Below are 12,639 nucleotides of genomic sequence, written 5' to 3' on the forward strand. Positions count from 1 at the left end.
TAAGCCTATTGCAATATTTTTAATAATTTAGAATAGTTGCAAACAAAAATAGACTTAACCTACATATAAGGTTTCCATTTTTCATATCTATAAAAATAAAAACCAGGAAAATATTCACAGAACTCACTGTTAAATAATTTCCAGGCATGAAGCTAGCTAAGCATATTATCTTTGCTTTCATTTATAAAATACTTCCTTAAAAGCAAGAGCATCACAGTTTTAAGTATGCTATAGCTTGTTACCAGCCCCCAACACTACCAACATTTTTAATATTAAGGACCCTATTATTATGCAATGATAGCTGTTCTTGATTGCTTGCATACCTGCTTGTATTTTCTCTTGATGATCTGGTCTCATCAGCTTCCAGCTTTCTGTGTGACGAACAGCATAAAAAGACTGAACCAGGAAGATCCACAGCTTATCACGCAGAGCCTGGATCTTGCACGTAAAACCCTGTGTTCAAGTAACAAATCAGCAGCTGGCGAGAGGCACATTGTCATAGCAACCAGTCATTATTCCTTTCAGAATCTACTTACTCCCTAAGATAGATCAATGATGTCATCATTTATATTTTACAATAACCTAGTAGATGTAGATGCTGTTTATGAGGGCTTATTGTCGTCCCCTTCACTCCACCATAATTTTATACAGTTTGAAACTAAGCCACTCCCACAGAAGCTAAAGCATCACAAGCCACCACATTCCTTTTTAAAATTAATCCTTTCAGAGCTTTTTACTATCAGCTCTGTCACTACAAGGTCAAATTCTCTGGGGGACAAAAATGTATCTGATTAAATTTTCACACTCTTACTGAGTAAGTCTATAATAGCACTTGATTGCAGTAGTTTAAGAAAAGATTTAAATTTTTTTGCAGGTAACATTCAATATCAGTATCATCCACATGTCACTCATGACATTACAGTCAATTTTTATTTAAAATTTATTATTTAGATTGTGGTAGCACCCAGAACATGGTAGCACTTTCCAGAAACATAGGAAGATGCAGTCCTTGCTCCGAAGAGTTTGCCTGAAAAAAAGCAAACGCAACCCTCGTATTCAAGTGTTTTTTTAAAGTAAATTAATTAAAAATAAACTCTGTCCCCCAGAGTAAATTTAAGGTTATTTAATTTTTAAATATTCTTTCTCGGTCACATATTTACAATGGTAGTGAACATTAGTAGTGCCTTCCCACCCACGACGTTATTAGGTATTGCTGCTAGCCTGTAACACTTAGTGTTGCCACAGGCAGTGCTAAGTACTTTTTTTTTTCCTTTTTCTTTTTTTTTTTTTAATGTTGCTATACACAAATGCCAGTAGGTCCTGTGTTTTCAACAGGACTTTGCACAGGTGTGAGGGACAGCCTGCATGGATCCAGCTGCAGTACTGGGGTCATAGAGCCCAAATTGCATAACTTGATTTGAACTCCTACACCAAAAAAAAAAAAAAAAAAAAAAGGTTACAGGTTTAAAATAACGGCATAAGTGTTGTGAGCTATTCTTTTTCTATTAATACTGAAAAGCCTACCATTTCCGTCACATTTGTGGAGCTCAACAAAGTATTCACAGCTATAAGAAGAAAGCAACTGTTTTCAATGCTAATGTTTTTCTCAATTGCTTTTAAAACTTGTTCTAGAAGATCAGGTTTGCTGCTCATTGCCTGTGCCTAAGGAAACAATGAAAAGGGAATCATTTAAAATAAATGTGTATTTCATATGCAAAAAACACCACCCAACAGAAAGTGATCACTGGGACTTTGGTGTTCAGTGTTTCCCATTTATTCATTCCACCTTTCTCTCCACACAAAAAAAGGTGCTACAAATATTTTTGAGATCTCATCATCGAGCCAAAAAAAATCTTAGGAAGAAACAGCTGGTGCTGAATTTATAGCTGAATACAAATCTGAAGAAAAGGGGCAGTTTTGATATATCCATTTTTAATTGTTGACGCATCAGAGCATCATTAGGGAAATGCAGTGCTGGGTAAAATTAGACAAGCTTTTACCAGGAAACACCACTGCAGGGAACTCTTTCAATTAACCCTTAACCCTTAGCAGTGCTGCACATTTACAACTCAAAAAGTCAATGGACATTGTGGCATGCCCGTGCTGCTACCTTGGACTTGGGTCCTATACATGCTTATGGTGTGTTTATGCATGTGCTTAACTTTACACACAAGAGTAGTCCCACACAAGGGACTCCACGCTTGCTTAACTTGAAGTAACTGTACATAGGATCAGAGCCTTAATTTTTTCAAATTAATTATGCCCTAATAACTGACCCCTGCCCTAATATTACATTCTTATGTAAACGTATTTGTTAAGTGACACTGAAATCATTCTGAATAAGTTAACAGCCTAAGTTGTTGGGAAGAACCCACCCCCATACAAGAAAGTGTAATAATACAATGCATTTGTTTTGAGAAAAGTAGAACATAACTCATGAGCATTTTACCTGCAAGAAAATATGAAAACTTTCACTCTCTATTATATGAGGGAAGTTTGTTACAATAAATGTTATGCATTCTTCTTGAAGCCTAGATGCCAAGGCCAGAGCCGTTTCAGACCATTTCACTTGGGGAAGACTACTGAGCAGCCAGTCACTTTCCATCAACAGAGAAGCTGCATTCTTGTGGTTCTTAAAATAAAAGCAATTAATATATATTAGAATATTTATCTATTAGAGTAGACAACCAAGAAAATGCTGTTTCTCAAATAGCTCCTATTCAGTTACTGAACACTTACACCATCATCCTACTAACTAAACTATAAATTTCACTTACCTTAATCGTATTTGGATTTTAATATTAGCATATTCCACTACCTTTTTTTTTAGTTTAATAAGTCTGGTGGGCTCAGTTGCTTCTATTGTTCTCTGCTGATGCTGGGGAGAATGTTTTCATAATGGGATTTTATTATATTTTCCCTCTTTTCATCATTATATTTTGCTGCCTAGAGAGAAGGCAGATTCACAAACAAATGCCAAACACTAAACTAGTAAATGGAATCTCACAGAAAAGTTAAACGGAAAGGATAATATTGTCATAAGAGAGTGTTGACAGAAGGGGCAGGGAGAGTTCTAGGTGGCTGGGAGACATTGTAGGAGCCTTCCCCCAACCCTGTCTAATGAAGCAACTGTTGGACTTCACAGAATTTTATTCTCACTTAGCCTCCGTATCCCCAAGTTTTCCATAGGAAGGAATGAGCTGATCCAGGTGGCATTTGTGCTAAACATAATTAGTTTCCTAACATTTCCTCCCTTTTAATTTAGCTACACTGTGATTTTTGATGCTTCACAGCTAATCTAAGTACTTACATAGGCCTCATCACCAATGTCCATATCACCACCTACTAACACACACCTTAAAAGTAATTTACAATTTGTCATTATCTACCACAGTAAAATAGATTAAAATATCTATTATATGTGACCTGCCAGGTCAGTTGATAAATTATACAATATGCTCAATAAGCTTAATTATTTTTTCCCCTGTTATCTTGGTTTAAAAATGCTGTCAGAGGTAAACAGTGTTTTCTCCAAGCAGGGTCTTGTGTATTCTTCCTAATGGAAACAAAGTAGTAGTAAACCTGTAAAGTAATCAGAATTTCTAGTTCTCTTCACAATTTCCTAATTGTTATGGAATGAGAGTTAATCATGAGAAAGCAAAGACAAATTAGTGAAAAACAATGTAGGAAAGAGAAAACATACTGATGGTTTAAAAAGCCTAAATTTGCTTAATCTTAGTTAGATTGCTATAGAAAAGAAAAACACTAAATTCAACTAAATACATGACAGAAAAGTGTTGTAAGTTCAGATTCACATTTACCAAGAAAGCTCAAATACTTTCAGCTCAGAGAAAGAAAAACACAGCATGTATTTTCTCTGTGTATATTTCAACTAGCAGTATACTTCCTGCGAGTCCTCGCTCAACTATTTTTATATTTGTTATGGACAAAGCCTATTTTTCATATGTGCATATAAAAATAAAGGATTAGGATGCACTTAGGGTTCGAACTTGCTCCCACTGGCTCAATTACAAGCCTCTTTAATAGTGGAGGATCAGGTCTTCACTCACAAGATGAGGAGCATCTACCTCTTTCTTGCAAGGTCCTGAGTGCCCACGATGCCCATTAAGCATCATAGTGAAATATGAAACACCTCCACAGCATCCAGTTAAATCAGCATCTTACAGGACTGGGCCTATCTGCATTTTATTCCTCCATACATGATCTATCTCTAGGGTAAGAGAGAACTGTGAATAACTATAGTTTTGTTCTAGGAGGAAGTTTCTTTTTCTTTTCTAAAAAATGGTTGCTTCCAAACACCTGTTTGTGACGCTACCAGGATAAGCACCCTTAATGTGGTTTTAAATGGCACTCATGCTTAGCAGTTTTTCATTTCTTGTACCAATCTTTGTGGCTTTTCACCAAAGAGTCTCTCCGCTGCAAGTCTACTTCTCCATATACCTCACACTCCTCTCAAGATTTGCTATACAGGAGCAAGAGAAACAGCTCAGTATTTTGGAAAACGTTTGGCTTCTATGCTGCCTTTAATGTTGTTTCAATGAAAGCTCACAAAGCCAATAGAGATTCTACTCAAGCCCACACCTGTACAGTTTGGAAATTGTGCACAGCAGAAGAAAGCATTCCATTATTATATTTAATTGGCTTTTAAACTTAAAATGGCGAAGACTGACAGATGAAAGAACCAATAAGCTCAGATTTACAGACCGGGTGTAACTGTTAAAAAGTACTATGCACAGTATAGAAAGTTTTTTGTAAAATATAATAGCTCAAGTAAAATAAATATCTATAAATATTAGACTGTTTGCAAAAATATTAAGGCTGCTTGGCAAGTTTTTAAAATGTGCAAAACCCCATAAACCACTAGAAAATTTTCAGTCTCAGGAAATGTTGGGAATAGATGCCACATACGATTTTGGGAGGCAGAAAGAGAGTGGAAGAGGTGTGTTGATTTATTTTTCAACTCCATGATTGTGAAGCCTTACTAGACCTCATCTAAGAGGGACAGTCCAGAACTTTCAGCCCAGGAGGAACAGGATGGGGGCAAGATGGCTTTAAGCCACCTTTGTGTCCTCTCAATCCTGGCTGCTCTTGGGGCTGGAGAGGATTCCACAGGCCTGTCAGCTGCCCAGGATCACCCGATGGGCCTCAGCACTGCCCAGAATCTCTGTGGCACTGCATGCTGCAACTCAACCCCGCCCACCTTGCCCCCAGCACACACCCTATACCAGGGCTTATGTGGGGGTCATCAGAAGACAACACTATGGTTGACTCTATAGTGCGTTCATGGAGAAACCATACCCAGCTGAAAACAGGTCTTTTAGAGCCTCTTTAACACTGTTTCAGCCCCTTTAGCCACTGTGAAGCAGCTAGAGTGGGGATGAGAATCTCATCCTAGGTATCATGTAACTTTTTGACAGAAAGATAGTTTTTACCCTGAAAGCTATCTATATTTCTTTGTGCTGTGATACAGTGTACATTCTAGCTCAAATTTTCAGCTGGCATAAATCAGATTTTAATCTAACCCACTAAATCAATCCAGATATTCATTCCATGAATACCAGACTGGGAAATCTGCAAATTCGGGCAGTTCTAATCTGGAGCTGAATGTAAACACACAACACTAACAACAACTGGTAAGGTCTGAAGATGGATACATTCAGAGGTCATATCAATGTTGACCATTTGTAAAACGGAAGATAAAACAGCTTAATATTAAGCTTAGACAACCAAAAATTACAGACACTAACAATTTTGAGAGATTAGTTGCCTATATGTAAGGCTAAAATTTAGTCATGAGTTTTTTTAATAAAAGTCATGGACAAGTCACGGACAATAAAAAAATTCATGGCCCTATGACCTGTCCATAATTGTACTATAAATACCCCAACTAAATTTTATCCGGGGGGGGCGCTGCTGGGGGGGGAAGGGGCTAGCAGCACAAGCTGTCGGGGGCTACTGAGCAGGGGCTACTCCGGCTGCCCCCTGTGGTAACAATCCTGCTGCTGCTCCAGCTGTCCCTGGTGCCAGCTGCTTGGGCAGCCCTGGGGTCAGCCACATTGGCTGCTGCAGAAGTTATGGAGGTCGCAGAAAGTCACGGAATCCATGACAGACACAGGCCCTACCTATACGTAGATGGCTAGTGACCACTCATTGATAGCCAAACACTTTCACCTGAAGCCTAGAGAAAAAAAACACCCCAACCAACCACCTTATGCATAAGTCTCCAAATTAAAATTTGGGGTGTAATCCTCCTGGAACCATTAAGTCAGTGGTACAACTCCTACTTACTTCAATCAGGCCAGAGTTTTACCTCTGGTGTCTGGTATAAGAATTAACCTGACAATTACTACAATTGCTCCTTCTCTCTATTTGAATGTATAACGTTCTGTCAGAATACTGAATCTGATAAACTCCTCTTAAATGGCTATATTTTGGAGTCGTTTGAGATTTTCCATCATCATGTGTTCCATGAAACATCAGTGTGACTGTATTTGCATATCAATGTTCTTGTGTTTTCATTTATATAATGATTTTTCATTTACGATGATTAATCTACTATACATTTAATAAGGCCTGTTTAATATTAATTGACTTTTTAATTCCTTTGCAAAGCTAAATAAGCACAATTTTAAAGTAACATACATGTAAGTTCTCACTATGTACATACTTACCAAAGACTGAATCATCACAGTAAGACAGTTGTTCTGAAGCTCAGTGGGTAAACTGGCAAAGCTCCTCTCTGACCAACACTTCACAAAATGTTTTCCTATCCATCTGTTAAAATAAGAGTTTTACTTACCTAAATAAGGAACATAGATGACATTTTATAAAACTATTGATGTAATATCTTCACCTCTGCTAACATAAATGAGCCCCAAGAGTTTTCATGGAAAAACTAGATTAAAATATGAACTTTAAGTTCCTCCCAAAATTATGTTCAGTCTGTCAAAACATATTAATTTAAAGAATGAACAGTGAAAATGGACAGCATAAACCATAATGCATTTTATTTCACTTACTTCATGCAAGCAGCATAAAGATTCTCAACTTCCATGAAATGAGCAATAGCCAGGCATTCTAGCACATGTTGCTGCCTTCCAGGAATAGGCTAAAATTGTGAGAAAATAATCATACTTACTGTACATTCTGACTTATAGAAACCATGCAGATATACAAGTCTTCAGTTTAGCCGGAAACATTGTCAGTGACCAGAATATTTACATTTGTGGGAATTTATGCATAATGGGACTACTCCTGCTTCCACTGAAATCAGTGCAATGTTGCAGGGTTGGGCCTAATATATGCCCATTCAACTCAAAAATGGACACATTCAACTCAAAAATCTTGAATTTTCAACTTTCAATTTTCAGTTGAACAGAAATACCTGAAAAATATACTTCCATGACACCTACTACCCAAGAATGCAACATGTCTGTATACAACCCTCAACAATATAAAGCTACATGACAATGGCTAACATTCTAAGGAATTTAAACTTATATTACTACTTCATTGTTGTTGTACAAATAGGTACTTGACCCTGCAGGCCTTATTTCCATTAGTAATCCCCTTTAACTTGATGGAATTACGCAGAAGAGAGTAGGAACTGCAGACCCCGGCCTAGCACCCTCTGTAGTAACAGAATGATTCTTTGTTGTTAAACATCTCAGGAATCTGATTTACAAAGAAGAATTACATTTCTTCCCCCCCACAGGCATTTTGGCTCACACAGTAGTATAAAACTGAAAGATATACACATACCTTTTGAAAAAAATTGCAGTAGTCTCTTTTGAGAATATAGATAGCTACTTCTTTCAGTCCGTCTAGCCCATACATATCAGCAACGCTGAGTATTCGACTGAAGTGAAAGCAGTAATGATAGGAATCATAAAATCACCATACAACCTGGAAGTTCACATTTTTGCTTACAAGACAGTTTACAATCCAAATGACCTCCTCCCAACCCTTTTTTTCTTCTCAGTCAGAAGTTTCTATACACCACTGTGTATTGAGTAAGTATAAAGCACATGGTACATGTCTAGAACTGTTTTTCAACCCACGGTCTGCGAACCGTTGGAGGTCCGCAGACTGTCTAAGATTTGCAAAGAAGTCAGCACCTTCATTCAAAATTATTTAGGGGTCTGCAAATGAAAAAAGGTTAAAAAACACTGGTCTAGAATTTTCCAAAATACAGTCTTCAAACAGAAACAAACTTAGCTAAAAAAAAAAAACCCTACAACTAACACAGAGTAACCCTCTAGAGCTGCTTGCTGAAGCTCACAGAACTTTTTACAGGGCTTTCAGAACCTCTCCATTTTGAGGGCAAGTGCTCTTTTCTAGTTGCTGCAGTAGGATGATTTAGGCATTTCATGGCTGCCCATTATAAGGGTTATAAATGATGTTACGGGTTATGTAGTCTGGCATCTGAAAATTACATCACTTCCAAATAAGAGTCACTTCCAAATAACAGAAAAGCATAGTAAACAAACTACTAATTTTGTAAAATAATTAATACCTCTATGATATGGCCCATTCCAGGCAAGGATTTGTAGGGGACATTTTAAATACAATTCCATGTCATCTTGGGGGAATAAGCTTTGAACAACAAATGATTTTCACTATTCAGAAATTATGTTCTTGACATCTACTAGCACACTTAAGAACAGCTTCTATAGAACGGATTACAACGAATATTTCAAAACTCTTCTTTACTGGTTTGTGATCCTGATACTGTAATATTGTATGTTAGTAACATCCAACCAGCAAATGTAAGTATGCATCTAAGTTTATGAACAAACCCAGAAATCTTAAACCACTCCACTACAATTTAATAGACACGGAATCCCTAATGAGAAACAAAACTGGTGCAATTCTACAGAAAAGAATTGGGGGCGAGCAGATTACATAGGAAATCAACCAAGAGTGTGTGTATGCATGTACGCTGTGAGGTATGTAAAACAGCTCCAATCGGTGCAACCACCGAGGAACATTTTGGGAGTGGGCCCAGGGCATCCATGATTTTGCAGATGTCAAAATCTCCTTGCTGGGGGGCATGCAATGGCTGAATTAGCAGCCATGGAGTGGCTCCAACACAGCCTGCTACCTTCATGGATGAGTTCTATACCATTCCCAAGACCCACAGATTTCCCTAGGGTTGTTTACACCAGCTATACACTGGGGAGAGGGTTTAGACCAAACATTTTAAAAAAGATTGCCTCCAAGTATTTCATGTTACTGTTCAACTACTTTCTGTGGATCTATTATTTTACAAACAATGGGACATCTCACTAGTTCAAAAAGTTCTTTCAAATATTACGTTCTAAATATTTGTTACAAAGTATCATCTCACTCTGTCCATATTGTTCTAAAAGCTGAGTAAAAACAGAATGTACAGCACAAAGTGTCAAATTATTTTAGCATAAAAGGCTATGCTGTTTGTTTTCCAAACATTTTTCTCCCCATATAATTTTCTATAGGGCTGCTGGTCCACCTTTTCCAGTAGCTGCTGAATAAACAACACGATCTATCTAAAAATTATATTATTTTTGGAATTTCTTCAAAATATGTTTAGGTGCAATGATCATTACATTTGACACCTTTGTCTTATTTATACTACATGATGCATTTTCCATTTGAATTTGAACTGAGAAAAAGCAGAATAGGCATGAAGTGCAATTAAAAATAATAAAAGTTGACATATACCTAGCATCAGCTTTGTTTGGGAAGTCCAGCATTCCTCCATATATAAAATACAATATGACATTCATTTCTACTTGGTTTATGCTGCAAAACAGAAAGGAAAATCACTACAAGAGATATGTTCAAAAGAAAATCCATTGCTGACATTTTATAAAATGGTTCAGAAGGTTGATGTGTCATCTGGTCATATGAAAAATTATGGAAAGGAAATGAACTAATAAAATTAAAGAGACAAGGTTGATGAGGTAATATCTTTTATTGGACCAACTTCTGTTGGTGAGAGATCCAAGCTTTTGAGCTTACACAGAGCTCTTCTTCAGGTCCAATTAAAGATATAACCTAATCCACCTTGTCTGTCTAATACCCTGGGACTAACACTGCTACAAATACACTGCATATAATAAAATTAAAGCAGTTTCCAAGTTTAATCTATGGCACTTCAGCTTGTGAGTAACTTCACTAATGTGAGTAGTCCAACTGAAGCTTCATAATGCTAGCAGCGTTTGTGATTGAAGTTATAACCTGGCTAAAATTACTTGTTACTGAGATTTATAGTGGTTCTCTAACCTCGAGATTATTTTTACTAACATTGTGTGTTCAAGCAATGTATTTTCATCTTCTTAAGACATATCACTAGAAAACACTCCATTTTTCATGTTAACTGTATATGTTTAAAAACAATTTTAGAATTAGAATTTAGATTTATGGATTTCTTAAATCTAAGAGTATATTTAAACTTTTACTTTTCATAAAAATGTATTATCATTTGCACTGTGATAGTAAAAAGTCAGATCTCAAAATATTTAGAAAGTTTCTATGGGCTTGATCTTCCACCATTACAGATAATGGGAGTTTTACCATCAAAATCAATGGAAGAAGGATTTATATTGGTGAACACAATTTTCAGAATAATTACATTATTGTGTTAATCCTAATCTCAAGGTCTAATTCCCAAAACATGCAGGTGCCATGCCCATTAGTGTAAATGGGGACTACTCACACATGTTAATAAGAGACCTCTTAAAACATTAAACATGTTGAAGCAACAGACAGTGATGACTAAAAACAAAGAACAAAATTGGTTGCAACATGCTAAGCAGCAAAATCAACACAGTTGTTTCTCTCTACATTAGCACACAGGATAGCCATAAAAACAGCAAGAAAAGGTTTCCCTGCTGTCTTGACAGCTGTTATCTTAAGCAGCATTTTTATTATTTCAGAATAAGCCATATGCACTTTATTCATAAGTGTTTATAAAGACAGCATGAAAATCTGCACAAAGCAGAAGACTGAACTTGAAAAGGTAGTAGTAGTACAATAATGGATCTAGTTAGCTCTTGGAAACCACAAGATATTATTTAGACTTAAACATGCTTGTAAAAAGATTAAACAATATTCAGGAGAAAGTCTTTACTAAAAAATTCCTTAGCTATTCAGAAAGATGGAGATGAATTACTGGGGGGAGGATGGGGGCAAGGTACAAAAATTATACTTTGTCATTTGATTTTTTTTTAAATTCACTATATAGCATAAAAGATATACAACTGAGAAATATATAACAATGCTTCAGTAGTTTAAAAAAATAAAACAAGTCAAAACAATACCTTTGTCATGATGTCACAGAAATGTTATTAAAATAGGAAATTTAAAATGAGGAAAAACTAGGGGAGGATTGCTCGGTCATACCATTTATATCAAGACAAAGTGTATACATGTTCTAACGCTCTATAATGTGCATGGTTCTTTGTAAAGAAAAGTGGGTCTGAATGACCTGAATGCCATATTAGTTTCCATTAGTTTAGAGAGCATCAGGGTTAGTGTACATTGGGTACACTTTGTAAAGCAGTATTACATATTATGTGATAACAGCTACTAATATTTAATGGAAATTATATATACAATTTTTGAGGTGTTGAAAGGAACAGAACTGACATCCCCAGAGACATCAAAGTCCCTGATTTATCCATACAATATGTAATAAGACTCAAGAAGAGTTTTATTTGCTATACACTAGCAGCAATATTGTTCTGAGCACTTGTGGACAAAATGTTTCCAACCATGATTCAATTTCCTAGTGTACAATGATCCTGAATTACACTTGTTAAAAGTGACCTATAAACTGAATAGTTGATTTGCTTTTATATCCTAAATGTGCATCCTAAAGAGCCATGAAAATTTATGAGACAGCTCAGCCATTTAGGGCACATTTTTGTGGCACACGTGAGGTTAAATAGAAGAGGAGTAAAAAAACTTTCATATAGGCTGTGGGACACTAAAATGTAGATTATGGAAAAGGATGAAGTTGATGAATGCTCCCCCTTTCTTCCCCCAACTGATAAATTTAAGAGGAACATCAAAACCACTGTATTCTACTAACAAAGTCACAATACTACTCCAGAAATTTATTAAATTGAAGAAAAAAAAAGTATCACAGCAGATTACTATGAATTGCTTTGTATGTAGCATGGTTACTGCATATTTGCAGTGATTTTAAATTGCCTACCTTTGCTCCCATATGACTTGCAAAAACTATGCTTACCCTTGAAGAGTGATGTGCTCTTGGGAGCTTTCAGCCCAACTTCCACTCAGCATAGCAGCAAAGTAACTAGATCTGGCACATAAAATGGCCCTGAGAGGGAAAAACGTAAATATTTGTATCTAGTGAAATAATGTTTATTACAAGAAAAATCTTAGATGAGATCAATTCAGATCTTTGCCCCTGACACATCAAGGTATCTGTGCACTGCATATCTTTTTCTCCCAGTATCTTTGGCAACTAATCTGAGGATGTTATAATAATGAGGAAAATTAATACCACTCTGAAAGTTCTCAGTTAAAGCTAGTTTCTAGTACACCTTTAGTATTCACATAAAACAGAAGAAATAAATTGCCGCAAGACTTACCTGTTCCTCCAAAAGA

General features: G+C 36.3%; 1 protein-coding gene across 7 annotated transcripts in view; it reads right to left on the reverse strand.

The window, feature by feature from the left end:
• The window catches only part of BTBD8 (BTB domain containing 8), an 85,071-nt gene that overhangs the window by 35,176 nt on the left and 37,256 nt on the right, over positions 1-12,639 (reverse strand). For 6 of the 7 annotated variants that reach the window (XR_012160414.2, XM_073357072.2, XM_073357071.2 and 3 more), the window contains 8 exons: positions 12,260-12,349; positions 9,724-9,804; positions 7,783-7,879; positions 7,041-7,129; positions 6,693-6,795; positions 2,450-2,632; positions 1,525-1,662; positions 324-453 (listed from right to left, as the gene is read on the reverse strand). Coding sequence is in view for 6 of the 7 variants with exons in the window: in XM_073357072.2 (XP_073213173.2) it covers positions 324-453; positions 1,525-1,662; positions 2,450-2,632; positions 6,693-6,795; positions 7,041-7,129; positions 7,783-7,879; positions 9,724-9,804; positions 12,260-12,349 (911 nt within the window). In the remaining variant the exon portion in view is untranslated. Of the gene's footprint in view, positions 1-323; positions 454-1,524; positions 1,663-2,449; positions 2,633-6,692; positions 6,796-7,040; positions 7,130-7,782; positions 7,880-8,536; positions 8,740-9,723; positions 9,805-12,259; positions 12,350-12,639 lie in introns of those variants that run through there. The other variant, XM_073357073.2, reaches the window with a different exon arrangement.

This window comes from Lepidochelys kempii, chromosome 8, assembly GCF_965140285.1.
Source record: "Lepidochelys kempii isolate rLepKem1 chromosome 8, rLepKem1.hap1, whole genome shotgun sequence".
NCBI classification, from domain to species: domain Eukaryota; kingdom Metazoa; phylum Chordata; order Testudines; family Cheloniidae; genus Lepidochelys; species Lepidochelys kempii.